This window comes from Lactuca serriola, chromosome 9 (assembly GCF_051521515.1).
Source record: "Lactuca serriola cultivar US96UC23 chromosome 9, Lser_US96UC23_V15, whole genome shotgun sequence".
In the NCBI taxonomy this organism is placed as follows: Eukaryota; Viridiplantae; Streptophyta; class Magnoliopsida; order Asterales; family Asteraceae; genus Lactuca; species Lactuca serriola.
The window spans coordinates 68,204,927-68,223,342 of NC_136416.1; the positions used below are offsets into that span (position 1 = coordinate 68,204,927).

At 34.8% G+C, this 18,416-nt stretch overlaps 2 protein-coding genes across 2 annotated transcripts; one reads left to right on the forward strand and one right to left on the reverse strand.

Annotated features, from left to right (window-relative positions):
* The first annotated feature begins 11,321 nt into the window (after positions 1-11,321).
* Positions 11,322-14,162, forward strand: LOC145072395 (putative glycerol-3-phosphate transporter 1). The gene is made up of 3 exons (XM_079018807.1): positions 11,322-11,476; positions 12,239-13,258; positions 13,498-14,162. The coding sequence occupies exons 2-3, from the start codon at positions 12,265-12,267 to the stop codon at positions 14,055-14,057; spliced, it is 1,554 nt and encodes a 517-aa protein (XP_078874933.1). The 5' UTR covers positions 11,322-11,476; positions 12,239-12,264; the 3' UTR covers positions 14,058-14,162.
* Positions 14,163-17,335: 3,173 nt separating this feature from the next.
* On the reverse strand, positions 17,336-17,979 carry LOC145072396 (uncharacterized). Its single transcript, XM_079018808.1, has 2 exons — positions 17,533-17,979; positions 17,336-17,451 (listed from the first exon to the last, which is right to left on the reverse strand). The coding sequence occupies exon 1, from the start codon at positions 17,719-17,721 to the stop codon at positions 17,542-17,544; it is 180 nt and encodes a 59-aa protein (XP_078874934.1). The 5' UTR covers positions 17,722-17,979; the 3' UTR covers positions 17,336-17,451; positions 17,533-17,541.
* Between the last annotated feature and the right edge of the window lie 437 nt (positions 17,980-18,416).

Here is an 18,416-nt window from a genome sequence, read left to right on the forward strand (position 1 = left end):
TCACAAGTGAATGAATCGTCTAATATTTAAATATGAATATATTATGTTTAGTATATGCTATATTCATATATGAATGATACTTAAAATGTAAAAAAAAATTAATCATAGTTTTTATTCATAAGTGAATAACAAATGTACTGTAGAAAAAACTTGATTCATTTTTATTCACTTATGAATAACGATAGCTGAAAATATAAAAAAAAAAATATTTTATTTTAAAATTATATCAATATGGATGTCTATTTGTAGAGAATAAAAAATCATGAATTTTGGTATATTTAAAATAATTTTTCGATTAAAATAACTCTTAAAAATTTAAAAAAAAAACGAAAAAGACTATGTTTTTTGTATATATTAAGGTAATGTTTAGCATAGTTTAAGGAAATATGTTTTATTGGAAAACACATGTTTATTCTTTTTCCATTTCCACTGGTACGACGGAGGCTTTTGCGGCAAAAATAAATGAGTGGCTGAGAATGATTCCCCCATTCTCAACCTTTTTTTTTTTGTCAATTGAACTCTCCCATATATATATATATATATATATATATATCATAAGTTCAAAAACTATTGAGTGGTACTTGTTAATTAGATACTAGTAAAAAGTTATGTAGGTTTAAGTAGATATTATGGAATCATTATTATAAAGAAATATGAAAAGAAATGGAAGTTTCAAATGATTGTGGTGATAGAAAAAATGTCTCATTTATAAGTATAGTATGATATAAATATATAGATATATAGAAATAGATAGAGATAAATGATTTTTTAACTTCTGGAGCACTCCGAACTTCACGTTGAAGTTGGTCCAAAAATATTTTTTCACGCCACCGAACATGTTTTTCGTACGATGGACATCATGTGGTAAAAACGTCATAACTCTCTCTACAAAACTCCAAAAGATTTGATGTTTTTTCAGTGGACAATACACATCTAGTTATGTCCAAGCATATAATATGCAAGATTTTTTAACTTATGGATCGTTCTAGACTTCATGTCGAATTTGGTACAAAAATATTTTTTCAGACCACCGAACATATTTTGTACATTGGATATTCTGTGGCAAAAACAACATAACTCTCTCTACAAAAATCTAAAAGACTTGTTTGTTTCGTTGGAAACTACATATCCAAGGCTTTCCAAGTATATGAAGAACACAATTTATGGAATTTTGGATCACTTTATACTTCTCGTTGAAGTTGGTCCAATTTTTTTTCCAGACCACCGACCATTTTTTGTACACTGCATATCTTGTAGCAAAAACTTCATAACCTCCTACATAAAACTCAAAAGATTTGTCGTTTTATTTGCAAACTACATATATAGAGCTTTTTAAGCATATAAGATACATAATTTTTGAATCATGGGTTTTTCCAAACTTCTTGTTGTAGTCGGTAAAAAAAACATACATAATTTGGAGAGAAAAAAATGAACTTCGTTAACTGATGGTTCTAAACAAAACCTCAACTATTTTATAGGACCTAATGCATTAAAATAATTCATAAATAACTTAATAACATCAAATAATTCAGTACATGCATAAAAGATCTCTAGAGATGTGGGAAACCCAAAAGCTTGGCAAATTCGGTTGTTTTCTATCCACTAGATATTTTGTAACAAAAAATGCATAACTTACTCTACATAATTCCAAATGACTTGCCATTTTTTTTTTATTAAAAACTAAACATCCAACACATTTCAAGCCTAGAAAATACATGATTTTTGGATTTCTAGTTCATTCCCTACATCTTGTTAAAGTTGGTCAAAAAACAAAGTTTTATGATTTCTTCATCGGCACCTGTTGTGTCATGAAGACCTATAGATATACGATCTCTATAACGCTCGTAGATTCGGGCTAGTCAATTTAGAGACAATAAGTGTCGAAAACGACTTTTTGATAGAAGATTATTTAGAATGAATAATCTTAATAAAAATTGTAGCATATGTCACAAGGGAATGAACTAGAAATCCAAAAATCCGAGTTATAACGAAGAAGTTATGGCCCATCGAAGTTCCGCGACAAAACCGGCACGACACTGCGTGACATAAATACTGAATTTACAATAGAGCACTTTTTGGCCTTAGTGATCTACACGATAGTTGTAGTATACGTTAAATCGAGAGCGTTCATTAAAAGAACGCCCAAATCTGACTCTGTACGAGGAAGTTATAATTTTTCTAAGATTGGGCATAGCAGTGCACAACCTGAAATTCAAATTTTACATCGATCGATTTTTGGCCTACGCAAACCAAATGAGAATTGAAGATCTCATTAATAGGAACTCAACGATAAAAAGACAGACGAAAACGGAGTCCGTATGAAGAAGTTATGAATTTTACGCAGTCATTTAACAATATAATCTCCTCACACTGTTAAATTTAAGATCGGTCGAGAATTAGCTGACAGAGTCAAAAGAAGAATTGTAGATCCTGTCATTACCTACGCGTTGATATAAATAACGTCGAAAATGGAGTTCGTATGCGAAAGTTATGAATTTTTAAAGATTGTTTGTTTTACCTGCGCCTAGTGCCACGTTTCAGCACCGGGCGAAGCCTTGGAGCCTATGCAAGACCACGACGTGGAGTTGCTCCAAGAAGCCTATAAATAGAGGTGCGGCTGCCTCATTCCTCACACATTTTCCCAATTCTTTCTCTCTTTAAACACTCTTTAACATCCCCAACCCCCCCCCCCACCCCCCACCCCACCCCAAAATCCTAGGGTACCACCCTAGCACGAGAAGGAAGCCCCGGAGCTCCCGACAACTCTGAGAAAGAGAGATTTTCAGCTCGAAAACGTTGCTCCAGCAAAGCCCGGTTTTTAGTAAAAATCTGATGTAAGTGAGATACGCCTACCATACTTTAAATATAGCTTATATATAAATATAATATCATTATTATAAACCTATAAATAAGATTTATCAGTGATTCAAAGTCGATATATTGATTGAACTACTTACGGGAGAGGTGTTAAGAATGGTCACGTTGAGTTTGGTTGTTGGATTTCAGAAAAGTTGTATGTCGAAATGGTACTGCCTCCCAACTGTTCTGCATGGCTGATCCGTACTTGATAAATCATTAAATAGACTCTGAGTTAATCACGAATCTAGACTAATAATTAGTCGCAATAAATATTAGACTAAAATCTAGTGGTAATAATACTAGGTTTCATCGAAGGAAATCATATCGTTAAGAAGCGAAACGCTGCTCGAATTTTGAGTCGTCACTATAACAAGTGAGTGCATAGTTACTTTCAGCTTACACATAGATATGAAGTATTTTATATAAATTACATGCTATGTGTGCATATTATCTATATACTTGTTATATATGCTAGATGAACGATTTTATACATGTTTTAAATGATTTAAACTGTATATGTATTTTATATCTACAAAAATATGTTGGGTAAAACATGGGTAGATGAATGATGAGGGATGAAAGCTGATATAGAGGAACATTGGCAACATGAACATAGTGCCCTATAGGTGAACATTGGCAGTAATGTACCTAGTACCCTATAAATGAGCATTGGCAGTTACGCCACAATCTGTAGATGTTTTTGATCTACTCTAAAAGTCCTAGCAGCTGCGCCCTAAGGATAGTATCGGCAACTGCGCCTAATAGAGGACATCATAACCCTGGCAGCCACGCCGAAAGGACGATATCGGCAGCTGCGCCTAATAGAGAATGTCATAATTCTGTCAGCTGCGTCTAAATGATAATATTGGCATATGTGCTTAATAGATAATATTGGCAGTTGTATCATTGGAAACGATGGACTTTGTGCCTACTCCTTAGGACAATCCTTAGGACTGAATGAGTGAATGATAAATGATTCTTAGGAGAGATCCTTAAGAAATAAAGAAGATAATGGGGATGGGTAATTGGGCTGACTGTTTAATAATTAAACATAATTATATTATTGTGGGTTGAAAACCCTATGTACTCACCAGGTTTCCCAACCTGATCCACTCAAGTTTATTGTATCACATGTATCGATATGAAGCTACATTACACTGAGAGATTAAGGAGATGTAAATCACTAGTGTTAATGAATGTAAGTTCTGTTTATGCTTATGTTTCTATATTGACGATGACATCACAAAGTTTTAAAAATGAATAAAATACATTTCTTTGAAAATGCTTTGATAACGTATTTATCATGTTTTTCTGGGAACAAATTCCGCAAAACTTTTCTTAAAAATGTTACTCTGATTTTTAAACAAGCATAAACAAAATCGGTCTTTTCTGGCCGTGAAAATGGGGATGTCATAGTTGGTATCAGAACATTAGTTTAAGCGAACTAGGAATAAGGATTTATTTCTAGACTTAAACTTAGAATTCTAAGCGATGATCGTGAGGAGTGTGTCTAATATATTTTAGTAAACCTGAATAAACACGAAGGCAAAAGCATTCCCTAAATGAGTTAGTGCTCGTGTTTATTCAGGTTTACTAAAATATATTAGACACACTCCTCACGATCATCGCTTAACATTCTAAGTTTAAGTCTAGAAATAAATCCTTATTCCTAGTTCGCTTAAACTAATGCTCTGATACCAACTATGACATACCCATTTTCACGGCCAAAAAAGACCGATTTTGTTTATACTTGTTTAAAAATCAGAGTAACATTTTTAAGAAAAGTTTTGCGGAATTTGTTCCCAGAAAAACATGATAAATACGTTATCAAAGCATTTTCGAAGAAATGTATTTTATTCATTTTTAAAACTTTGTGATGTCATCGTCAATATAGAAACATAAGCATAAACAGAACTTACATTCATTAACACTAGTGATTTACATCTCCTTAATCTCTCAGTGTAATGTAGCTTCATATCGATACTTGTGATACAATAAACTTGAGTGGGTCAGGTTGGGAAACCTGGTGAGTACATAAGGTTTTTAACCCATAATAATATAATTATGTTTAATTATTAAACAGTCAACCCAATTACACATCTCCATTATCTCTTTATTTCTTAAGGATCTCCCCTAAGAATCATTTATCATTCACTCATTCAGTCCTAAGGATTGTCCTAAGGAGTAGGCACGAAGTCCATCGTTGCCAATGATACAACTGCCAATATTATCTATTAAGCACATATGCCAATATTATCATTTAGACGCAACTGACAGAATTATGACATTCTCTATTAGGCGCAGCTGCCAATATCGTCCTTTCGGCGTGGCTGCCAGGGTTATGATGTCCTCTATTAGGCGCAGTTGCCGATACTATCCTTAGGGCGCAACTGCTAGGATGTTTATAGTAGATCAAAAACATCTACAGATTGTGGCGCAACTGCCAATGTTCATTTATAGGGTACTAGGTACATTACTGCCAATGTTCACCTATAGGGCACTATGTTCATGTTGCCAATGTTCCTCTATATCAGCTTTCATCCCTCATCATTCATCTACCCATGTTTTACACAACATATTTTGTAGATATAAAATACATATACGGTTTAAATCATTTAAAACATGTATAATATTGTTCATCTAGCATAGATATCAAGTAAACAGATAATATGCATACATAACACATAATTTATATAAAATACTTCATATCTATGTATAAGATGAAAATAATTATGCACTCACCTGTCAAAGTCATGATTCCAAACTCGGGCAGTGCTTCTCTTCTAACGATTTTATTTTCCTTCGACGAAACCTAACATTATTATCGCTGAGTTTTAGTTATTGCGACTAATTATTAGTCTAGATTCATCATTAACTCAAAGTCTACTTTCATGATCTATCATGTAAGGAACAACCAGGTAGGATCATATCGAAGGTAAGGTTCGTTTGGTATACGAAGTATACTGTTTGGAAATCCCACTTTAAAAATTTCACTAAATCACTGTAACGCCATAAATTTTCAAACCAAAATTTTCAATTTAAAAGATAACGTTTATCATAGTGATAAGATCTCAAAATGTCACAATGTCAATCATCAAATCTCATAATCAAAGATTGTGTATATATATATATATATATATATATATATATATATATATATATATATATATATATATCAATCTCCAGGATCCTCTAAATCATAACTCAAACTCTGATGTGTGTGTGTGTACAATCATGTCGGTGCCCTCCCGTGATCCTGCGAAGTACCTGAAACACATAATAGGGTAAGCACAAAGCTTAGTGAGTTCCCCAGAATACCACATACAACACATTAGCCACTCGAGGTTGCAACTCTATAAGACCCTTCGGTCTATGTGTCTAAGTGGGACCCTCCAGTCCCATGGCTCGTTGGACCCTCTGGTCCAGTCTAAGTGAGGACCCTCCGGTCTCACAGCTCGGTGGACCCTCCAGTCCGGTCTCACAGCTCGGTGGACCCTCATGTCCGGTCTCAGTGAAGACCCTCCGGTCTCACAGCTCGTTGGACCCTCCTGTCCAGTCTCGGTAACACATAATATAGCATATATATATATATATATATATATATATATATATATATATATATATATATATCACACAAACAAATGCATAACTCCAAGAATCTCGATCTATGCGCCTCCTCCAACAGTATACACCGAGCTCCGCCCATAAAGGGCACCCAAATCTGCCCTCGGAAATTCATAAGCCCTCGGCCATCCGTCTTAAACTCTGACACCTGTCCAATCACCTGCTCCCTCTTGCGGTTTTTAGGTCTCACGACCTCCACCTGAGCCTCTCGAATGGTATCTAAGACTAGTGTCATCACCGTCATCCTCAAACACACATCTCGGATCGGAGCACTCTCTACTCTACGGCTCAGGGCATTGGCTACCACATTAGCCTTGCCCGGATGATATAGGATCTCATAGTCATAGTCTTTCACCACATCCAACCATTTCCTCTGTCTCATGTTTAGGTTGGGCTGGTCCATGAGATACTTCAGGCTCTTGTGGTCCGTGTATATGGTACACCAGACCCCGTACAAATAGTGGCACCAGATCTTGAGGGCGAACACCACCGCCCCCAATTCCAGATCGTGGGTGGGATATCTCGTCCCATGAGGCTTCAACTGCCTCGATGCGTATGCTATCACATGCCCTCTCTGCGTCAGCACCGCACCCAACCTGGATATGGATGCATCACAAAAAACCACAAAGTCCTCCACTCCCTTGGGAAGGGCCAACATTGGGGCTTCGCACAATCTCTGGCGAAGAGTCTCAAATGAGGTTTGCTGCTTAGGACCCCAAGTAAAAGTAACGCCCTTTCGGGTCAATCTGGTGAGGGGAACTACAATCTTGGAGAAATCTCTGATAAATCTTCGATAGTTGTCGGCCAATCCCAGAAAACTCATGATCTCGGATGGGGATCTCGGCACCTCCCATTGCATAATTGCCTCAATCTTGGCCGAGTTGACCAATATCCCATTCTGATTAACGAGATGTTCTTGGAACTGGACCTCTAGCAACCAGAATTCACACTTGGAGAATTTGGTATACAGCCTCTCCGATCTCAAAACTCCAAGAATCTCTCTCAGATGCTCATCGTGTTGCTCTCTGGATCTCGAATACAACAAGATATCGTCGATGAACACGATCACCAATCGATCCAACATAGGCCTACACACCCTGTTCATGAGATCCATGAATGCTTTCGGTGCGTTGGTGAGCCCAGAAGGCATCACCACGAACTCATAATGCTCATAACGAGTCCTAAAGGCCGTCTTCTGGATATCCTCCTCACGGACTCTCATCTAATGATATCCAGACCTCAAATCAATCTTGGAGAACCAAGACGCGCCCTACAACTGATCGAACAAATCGTCGATCCTCGGAAGTGGATAACGGTTCTTGACCATCAACTTGTTCAACTCTCGGTAGTCAATGCACATCCGGTGCGAATCATTCTTTTTCTTGACAAAAAAGATCGACGCTTCCCACGGCGAGCTACTCGGTCTGATAAATCCCTTCCCAGTAGCTCCTGAAGTTGTGAGGATAACTCCTGCATCTCTGGTAGCGCAAAGCGATAAGGTGTCTTGGCGATAGGTGTCGCTTCCTGGACCAAATCAATCCGGAACTCCACGTGCCTCTTGGGAGGCACACCCGACAACTCCTCGGGAAAAACATCTGGAAACTCACTCACTATTGGAACCTCAGCGATAGAACTCGGTCTCTCAACAGCAACTCAGGTATCCAATACATACGCTACAAAACCCCTGCAACCCTGCCGCAGACTCTGCCTTGCTCTGGCAACCGAGCAGAATGCTGACCTAGATCGAGCACCCTCGCCATACACTGTAAGCATTCCCCCTACTAGGTTCTCATATGGTCACCAACTGACGCTCGCAGTCGATCACTGCTCCAAAACGGCTCAACCAATCCATGTCCACGATGACACATACATCACCCATAGCAATCGGTACCAGTCAGATCAATCGGAAACTCGACACCAAAAATCTCCAGCACACATCCTCGGAAAACATCAATAGCGAAAACTGCATGCTCTTCGGCTATAGAAACTCTCAGAGGTCGACTCAACGACTCACGTCGGATACTGAGGTGGCGACTAAACGCTAATGATACGAAAGATCGACTCGCACCCGAGTCAAATAACACCAAAGCAGGTACAGAACTCACAAGAAAAGTACCTAAGGATAACACAATATAAGCACAAATAACTCAAAATAGAATAAATAAAGGAATACATACCGGCCACAACATCCGGTGCCGCGCGGACCTCCTTCGCTGTCAGCTGGAAGGCTCTCCCACGAACCTTCAGCGCCTCGGTCTTCACTGGCCAGCTCTCTGTAGCTCGTATAGCAGCGGGTGCAGATCCCTGCGCTGATCCCTAAAGCAGCTGGGGGCACTCGGCCTTCTGATGGCTGGTCTGGTTGCAGTGAAAACAGACTGCGAACCCCTTGGGGAAATCGCTCTATGCCCCTCTTTGCCACATTTGTAGCAAACACCCACTCGACACACCAAATTTCCAGTCACCCTCTATATTATTATTATGAGTGGCAAATGATATGCTAGTGTAGATTTTATTAAAATTCGAAAGATAAAAAAAATCAAAAAACAAAAACAAAACAAAAATTCTCGGTCTCAAATGATTTTATATTGTTTGCACAATCTTAGTGAGAGCCATGTGTATTTAAAAATATTAGGCATCAAGCCAACGTCTTTTATCAGATCACATCGGCGTGTTCGTTCCAAAATAATTATTCAACCTCAACAACTTTCAACGGATTGCTTTTACGCTATAATAAATTCTTTTGTCAAGTAAAATGATGTTTATAAATGAAATCAAAGGACAATAACTTGTTATTTTGTACAATCGAAAAAACCACATTTATTGAGAAATCGTGCATGATCTTAGATGTTAGGAAAATTTTAACGGGTCATCAATAATAATGTGGTGATCCTTATATCTATTACATCTATTGATATGATTTTTAAAAAAATTAGTTCTGTTATCTAAAATTAGTTTTGTTATCTAAAAAAATGGTATAATATACAGTGATGAAGCTTCAATATTTCATTTGGAGGCCGAAAATATAATTTGTATAAAATTGGTGAACAGGAGCTATAATCAAAATTTTATATTTTTAGACTAAATATATATAAAATTAAAACATAGAGACTATTTATGCCAAAAAAAATTAGAAGGGCCAAAGCCCCTAGCCATTGAAAATATCCGCCCTTCATACAAAGATTTGTTATTAAACTTGTACACAAGTGTCCTTGTATCATCTAAGCCTAAAAATGTTACATTTCATACAAAGATTTGTTATTAAACTTGTACACAAGTTTTCTTGTATCATCTAAGCCTAAAAGATGTTTTCAATACATATAAGTCTTTACTGGAAAATTTTATGTTTTTTTTTTCTTTTTATTTTCTCATACATAACTCTTATTAACATTAAAAATGCAACATAGCAGTATTTTCTACCAACTTTTTTTACCGTATAATTTCTAAAGTCATAATTTTTGTCTTCATAATTTTATTTATTTTACTTTGTAAAATGATATTTTCTACCCTTATGTTTTTTTAAAGTGATAGTTTTTTTAGATAAGACAGGGACCAAACGCATAACAAAAACAAACATTAAGGACCTTTCGAATTAAAAAAATAAGTTAGGGACTAAACACATAAATTACCCAAAGTCATAGGGACCATTAGTGCAATTTACTCTAAATAATAAAACTTCCATAAAATTGTTACCTGAAAAAAAAAATTTATCTATTTTTATATATATGTCGGTATGAATTCGAGTTTCGTTACACGTTGACGTAAATTTTGTGTACGTTTTTATGTTTATTTTTAAGTATGTTTTTCACATATGAGTTCTGACACATATAATACATTTCATCAATGGTATCAACATTGTATATTTTTCTACCAAATGCAATAATATTTTACATGTTTATTTTTATGTATGTATCGATATAAATTCGAGATAGTTAGTGTTTCCACGTATATTTAGAAATTTCGTTCGTTAATTTTTTTTAAAGATTGACTTGCTTTTTTTTTTATACATATGTGTCCATATACATTCGAGTTTATGTACTTTCAATATAAATTTTTTATGTTTTCGTGCATATTTTTTATGGATATTTCCTACGTATGATTCAGTTAACATATTTCATTTTATGTACGTTTCGATATAAATTCAAGTTTTTTATGAGTCGATGTAAATTTTGTGTACGTTTTCATACTTATTTTTATGTATGTTTTCTACATATATATGATTATGGTCACATCTAATATGTTTTCATATAACAATATAAAATAGAGTTAGTCGGTGGTAACAATCTTGTATATTTTTATCTACAATCAAATGCGGCAGTGATTAAGTTTTAACAATACAATAATCAAAGTTCAACTTGCAAAAAGGTTTGACGCAACCTGCAACAGGCAAATTGGTAGTTCTTTATATAAAAATTAACCTTATATGCTTTTAAATGAAAAAAAAACCCTGCTTTTACGTGGTTTTTCATAGACATTATTAGTTTTATCAATTATCATTACAATAATTACAATATTAGTCGAAATTCAACTTACAAAAACAGAATCCCGCAACGACAAATTAGTACATCTTTATATAAAAATTAGCTTGCTTTAAAAAAAAAAAAAAAAAAAAAAAAAAAAAAAAAAAAAAAAAAAACTGCTTTTACGTGGTTTGTTCAACGACATTATTAATTTTATTATCATGCAATCACGCGAATAGCCATTTACCGATTTCACCCTTAAGCATACTTCTTGACGCTTGACTCTACGTGGGCGTGAGCCACATTAACTCCTTCATTGACAAATTGACAAAGCAATAATTATAAAGGGGCATTAGCGTAATTTCACATCTGTAAGAAACTGCACTATAAAATTGAATCCCGGGTTGTTCATGTCGACGCTCACAAGTCACACCACAGCGAAAAAACAGGGTAAAGCAACTCCCAAAGTAGCAAACCTGACACAACCCACAACCATCAATTTCCTCGATCGATTCGTCAGAAAAGCTGATAAGCAGGTACAATTTTATGATTCTTCTTTGAAAAAACTTCGTTATCTCTTGTTCTATCGTCATCGATTCTGTGTTTGAATTTTGATGATATTCACGTTTACATCTTCATCTTCTGATCGTTTTGATTTTTGAATGTTTTACGAAAACTAGTTCAATTCAAACTAATCTTTTTTGGCTTAACCTCGAATTTCTCTTCTTCCTTGTCTTCTTATGCTTGTTGTCGTTTTCTTCGATAGAATTCTAGAGGATATCTTGATTTGTAGTTCAGAAGTATGAACGAAGATGAAGGAAGTTTTCTGGATTTTTGTTAATTTTTTGCTTTAGAGAACAAATCCGCTATCCGATTAGCTTAAATTTAAATTAAAAATGGATTGATCAGATCATATCATATCATCAACTTGATGATTTTCAAATTTCATACCATTCGATGATGTTTTTTTCATGCGATAACTCAAAAGTTACCGTTTCAATAGTTATGTTTCATGTTTCTATTTGTAATGTAAGCATTTTATTATAAATTATAAATAAAAAAAAAAACATTGTGATGTTTTTACTATTCATGGTTAATAAATTAGGCAATTGATTAAGTCGAATATCCAGACTTAATATTGGCTGTAACTTTGTACTTAATAAAACAAATTCAACTAAAAAACATGCTACACATGACAACAACTAAAAATAGCCATAGTCTTCTTTAAGCTTTTGCTAGACTCTAAAAGCCAACTTCCCCCTTTAAGTTTTAATATCAAAATTTTCTTTATGTTTCAGGTGAATTCTTAAAGACAAATTCATCAATGGGTTCGATTTCAAACCCAGAAAACGAACAAAACATAATCAAAACCAAACCACAAGGAATCCAATTCATAGAATATACCAAAAACTCAACCCTCTCATACAAAACACACCAATCCATAGTCCTAATCATCACATTTTTAGCTTACGCGAGCTATCATGCAGCTCGAAAAACCACAAGCATCATAAAAAGCTCACTCGATCCTCAATCTCAATCCTCAAACGACACCCTACAATCCATCTCCTTACTTTCGTGGTTGTTAGGAAGCGGGTGGGCCCCATTTAATGGCGCAAACGGGACCGGATTGCTTGGAGATCTTGACTTGGCGTTTCTATTTGTATACGCGATTGGTATGTTCTTTTCGGGACATATAGGCGATCGAATGAACCTAAGGGTATTTTTGACAATTGGAATGGTTGGAACCGGTTTGTTCACTTCATTGTTTGGAGTTGGATATTGGGCAAACATTCATTTCTTTTACTATTACTTGGTGGTTCAAATGCTAGCCGGGTTGTTTCAATCCACGGGTTGGCCTTCTGTGGTTGCAGTTGTTGGGAATTGGTTTGGAAAGAGTAAACGAGGGCTCATAATGGGTATATGGAACGCTCACACGTCTATCGGGAATATATCCGGATCATTGATTGCTTCTTATTTCTTAAAATATGGTTGGGGTTGGTCGATGGTAGTTCCTGGTTTAATGATTACTATCGTTGGATTGTTGGTATTCTTGTTTCTACCTGTTGATCCTGAATCAGTAGGAGTTGATAAAGATGGAGATGGAGATGGAGATAAACCGGTTGAAAAAATAGGGGCTGAAGTCACTAAACCTCTATTGAGCTCAAAGGCAAACATCCAGAAAGAGAAAGAATCACCCGTGGGGTTTATAGAAGCATGGAAGATACCCGGGGTTGCCCCGTTTGCATTTTGCCTCTTTTTTGCAAAGTTGGTTGCTTATACGTTTTTGTATTGGCTCCCGTTTTACATCAGTCACACAGGTAAACTTGTTTTCAAAATTTCACGTTCCTGTATTGGCTCCCATTTTACACTAGAATATACGTGGAAAACTCCAAAACCAGAAAGCATGTTTCACTATATGATAAATTGTTACAATCACATAGACTAATCTCCCAAAATTTTTGACTTGCACCTTTTTACACTACCAATATGGAACATAATAACTTCTTTAGTTTTAGCCAACAAATCACAATGTTGAAGTTTGTGTGATCTTTTGCAGCTATAGATGGTGAATACTTATCTGACGTGGCGGCGGGCAATCTATCTACATTATTCGATGTAGGGGGAGTTGTGGGAGGAATCCTAGCTGGACACATTTCCGACCGATTAAATGCTCGAGCCATCACAGCAGCAAGTTTCATGTATTGCGCTATTCCAGCTCTGTATTTCTACCGAAACTATGGACATGTGTCCATGACTATAAACATTATCCTAATGTTAATCACGGGCATGTTTGTAAATGGGCCATATGCTCTCATAACAACTGCGGTCTCGACTGACCTCGGGACCCACCGGTCCCTGAGAGGTAACTCTCGAGCCCTTGCGACCGTCACTGCGATAATTGACGGAACGGGCTCGATCGGTGCTGCGATCGGGCCGTTGCTCACGGGTTACATTTCAACCCGAAGCTGGAGTGCGGTTTTTACCATGCTTATGGTGGCGGCATTTGTGGCAGGGTTGTTTCTTACTAGACTTGTGGTGGCGGAAATAGCATCGAAATGGGAAGATTCGAGACGGGGTTCGATTAGTATTCGGAGGTCTCCTTTAGTTGAAGTGTGATTGCTTCTGAGGGTATTTTTGTAAATACATGTGATATTATGTGTGTGTGATTATAAATCGATTTTGTATTTATTTAATCCTTTGAATGAATGCGACTTTACTCAAGATTGGCAAATTGTTATATATATAGTCTATTTCTCTAGTGTGGTCCTGATGTTAATAAAGTAGCCATCTATAGGTAATAGAGTTGTGTCCAACTTTTGCAAAGTAGCCATCTATGGGAATGGAGTTGTGTCCAATTTTTGCAAAAATAAATAAATAAATAAATCGTTTGAGTGAGAGTCGATGACCACCATATTATCTTTATATTTCAAAATACAAATCTTATAATATTTAACCATTTTAATATTATATGAGTCGAGAGGACGAAAGAAGGACAAAAAGGTAAAAGTGTTGGTGTCTTAATACATTAACTAGGTTTTCTAGTTAAACCAATCATTATGTCGACTCTTAAGTCATAAAGAAACAACCATATATATTTGTCCATGTATAAAACTGTCTGAACGAGACTAAATGACCATTTTACCCTTACATTTTAAAAAAAAATCATAATATTCATCAAGCAAGAAAGGGCAAATAGATAAACGGTTTCTGTCTTAATACATTAACCAAGATTTTTTTTTTTTTGACTTAACCAATTAAGTCATTATTATGTCCAAGCTCAAGTCATAAAGAAAAAGCCTTGTATAGCTGTTCAGATTAAGTGTTTAACAATTAAGCTTATTAAGTCAAAAAAAAGTCCCTTAGGCATTTGGGATATATATATATATATATATATATATATATATATATATATATATATATATATATATATATATATATATATATATATATTGCTCTGTCATGTGTTAGAATTTCTTATTATTTTTGGAATGCTTTCGCAGGTTTATGTCATCTGAATGTTTTGAACTACACTTTTAGCACTAAACTATTTTAAGAATTTTTTACAGGTGCTACATTTAAGGCCACGAATGGAAAAGAGTATCGGCTTCATACTAAGCAGCCACTAGCTTTATATTCTCTTAAACAATATGCCATCCAAGCAATAAAAATAAAAAAAAAATAAAAAACTTTTGAGCCAATAAAGTTAATAAAACCAAATTTGCTTTCAAAATGTAGCAATCAACAGAAACTTTGCCTACTTTACTGACATAAGAGTTCCAACATAATTGTGGCTGTGAGAATTTGAGGAAAAACAAACAAAAAAGCTAAAAGTGCAGCATTGGTGTCTTTTTTTAAAACTGATTATGGGGTTTGCTTAGACGCCACAAACTATGATCTCGTATTGTGTGGGTCCCAGAATTTATACATAAAAATAATAGGTTTGATATTGGTTGATATTCCTCTTGTTCATACCCTATCCAACATGTCCATTGTCCAACTTGTCAAAGGAATTGGAATGTAAATTATGTAATATGACCAAATTACCCTTTTATCCATTTTCTATAACTTATTATTATTTTTAATAATGATGATTTCATTTAATTAAAATTTTCATTTATTAAACTCCTACCCTCTCAAACCTATATTTTTTTCCTTGAATTTCCACATAATATATAAAGCAAAAAAGATAATTTTACAAAACGAAAATATATAATTGTACTTGATAAAAATAATTAATAAATATCTAGCTTTGGGGCTAGATCAAATGCCATTTAGTTGGGAGCTAAGTGCAAATTTAAAGAGTTACACAAAGAAAAGGAAAACATGTGTATATGTCCATGTGTATGTGTGCCTGTGGGTAGGGTTGGGGTTGGGTAGATAGGAAAGATGATATTCATTTTGATGGGCATTTTTGTCTTTTTACTAACAAGAAATTCCATACAGGCAAAAATGTATTAGGTAAAGTACCAATCCCTTATGGAGCCCTGCTTCCATGGGGATAGGGAAAACCTCTTTTTAACCAACTAGAGTTCAGAGACACACACACACAGATCTCACCAATACACATCGTGTATAGCCCTAACATATTTCCCTGGAACTCATAACTGGACTCTACTAAATGAAGAAGCGAAAGTAGGAAATAGACTTGCTATTAGATGCTAAAAAGTTTGAAGTATCAGTTTGTGATTGGGTAAATGGCATAAAAAACATTATTTTTACACAGAAATTCGATTTTGACACTGTGTTATTTTTTGTGTCAATTTTGACATTGTGTTTTCCAATTCGTTACAATTCTGACCACTTGACCGGTTAACCAGGTTACATGCTGACGTGGCATGATGACGTGTCAGTTTTGATGACGTGGCATACTAACATGATATGCTGACGTGTCAAAATTGATTTTTTTTCCACAAAAAACACTAAGTTTTCACTTTTTTTCGATTTTGACACTAAGTTTAATTTTTTATTTCAATTTTGACACTATGTTTTTTTTGTTCCAATCGAACATCATTTATCAATTTTTGTTCAATTTTGTCTATTTTCCATTTGAAACCATATAAATATATTTTTTTATTACATTTTAAACCGTATAAACATATTTTTTTCGTTTAAAAACCACATTTTTATTTAAATACAAGGTGTTTTTTTTCTTACATTCAAAGCATTAGTTATATCATGAGAATCAAACTAACCATAAGCTTCTAATAAACCTTCAAACATATTTTAAAGTTGCATATTAATATAAAATATAATTTTTATATAGCTAATACATATTTATACATAAAAATATGGTTTGAGTGTAAAAAAAATGTATTTATACAAAACTATGGTTTTTAAATGAAAAAAAAACATATTTATACGGTTTAAATGTATTAAAAAAATATTTATACGGTTTCAAATAGAAAATTGTCAACATTGAACAAAATTGGAAAAAATTATATTCGATTTGGAACAAAAAAAACATAGTGTCAAAGTTGAAAGAAAAAATTAAACGTAGTGTCAAAATCGAAAAAAAATGAAAACTTAGTGTTTTTTGTGAGAAAAAAATTCAATTTTGACACGTCAGCATATCATGTCAGCATGCAACCTGGTTAACCGGTCAAATGGTCAGAATTGTAACAAATTGGAAAACACAGTGTCAAAATCGAATTTCTGTGTAAAAAGAGTGTTTTTTGTGTCATTTACCCTTGTGATTTAAAAAACTACAAACAAGATCCCTCTCAAAATCTTCTTCCCTTCAAAATCGGGAGAGAAATTTGATCAAGGAATTACATATAGATACAGCAGGGATATCAAAATTCAAACACAGAAACACAAGTCAAATATTCAACAATTTCAACATGTAACAATTAAGCAATAGCAAACAATTGCATGTCAATCGATTTAAAGCAATATTTGAGTAGGCAAGTATCCAGTCAGTTAATAATTTATTCAATTGGAAAATTGATCAACAAATTGAGAGAATTTTACATGAAGAAAACTGTCTATGTTCATCTTGACGAACGAATTCCTATAAAAAAAGAAAAACTATATCTTTGAATTCCATTGTTAATCGAACAGATTAATTGAACATCAAGAGTGATAGGAAGACCTGTGAATACTAAAAGTTGTCGTCGTCGTCGGGTTTCTTAGGTTTGCGATACCTTTGCTCCATTTGCTTCGCCATTGAAACTGCGCAATCTGCGAGCTTGTTGATATTTGGAACGTTGTAGTTCTGAGCAATGTATACGCCACACACTGTGCCTAGCATGAATGGAAAAGAGCTTCTTATGATTCCCATGCCTCCGCCTCGGATTTGAGATTTGTGTGATTTGGCGATTATAGCGAAATGAGCACGCTGATTGAGATCTATTTTTTTTCTTAAGCTTCTGCGTTTTCCGGTAGGGTTTCGGAGAGAAAGTTCTCGAAGCTGGAAACGCCTCCCGTAGCAATGCCGTGGAGCATACGTTGGCACCAAATCAAAGCCCCAACGCTTTTTCAGGGTATAATGGTAAATGTTGTCGCTTACTTTTTAGCGGTGATTACCGGGGTTGTTCAGATCGGATAGTAGAGTTAGACCTGGAAAACGTCTTTGGGACTCTGTGTCGGTTCATTTTGCTATTAAACTAGATTATCGTTAAATGCGGGGAACAAATAAATAAAATATAAATGTATATATTAAACTAGATTATCGTTAAATGCGGGGAACAAATAAATAAAATATAAATGTATATAGTAGTTGAAGGACCTTTTTGGAGACACCATTTTTTGTTTTATTAGTTGAACGACCTTCATCGCCACAAAGTACGTTCAAACATTTTTTACTTGTGACACCGAAAACAACTACATATAGTTAACCATGCGCAAAAACGGGTCTACGCAAGTATAATCCAACGTTTGACAATGTACTTTCAAAATACATTATTATTTTATAATTATATTACGAAATAGAATTGTTTATTTTAAAAAATAGCATTTTAAATGAACCACATAACC

Bases quoted from the DNA above. Each gene is read 5' to 3' on its own strand.
- LOC145072395 (XM_079018807.1), top strand. From the start codon at position 12,265: ATGGGTTCGATTTCAAACCCAGAAAACGAACAAAACATAATCAAAACC. The intron at 13,259-13,497 runs GTAAACTTGTTT...GATCTTTTGCAG, and splicing joins GTTTTACATCAGTCACACAG to CTATAGATGGTGAATACTTA.
- LOC145072396 (XM_079018808.1), bottom strand. From the start codon at position 17,721: ATGGGAATCATAAGAAGCTCTTTTCCATTCATGCTAGGCACAGTGTGT.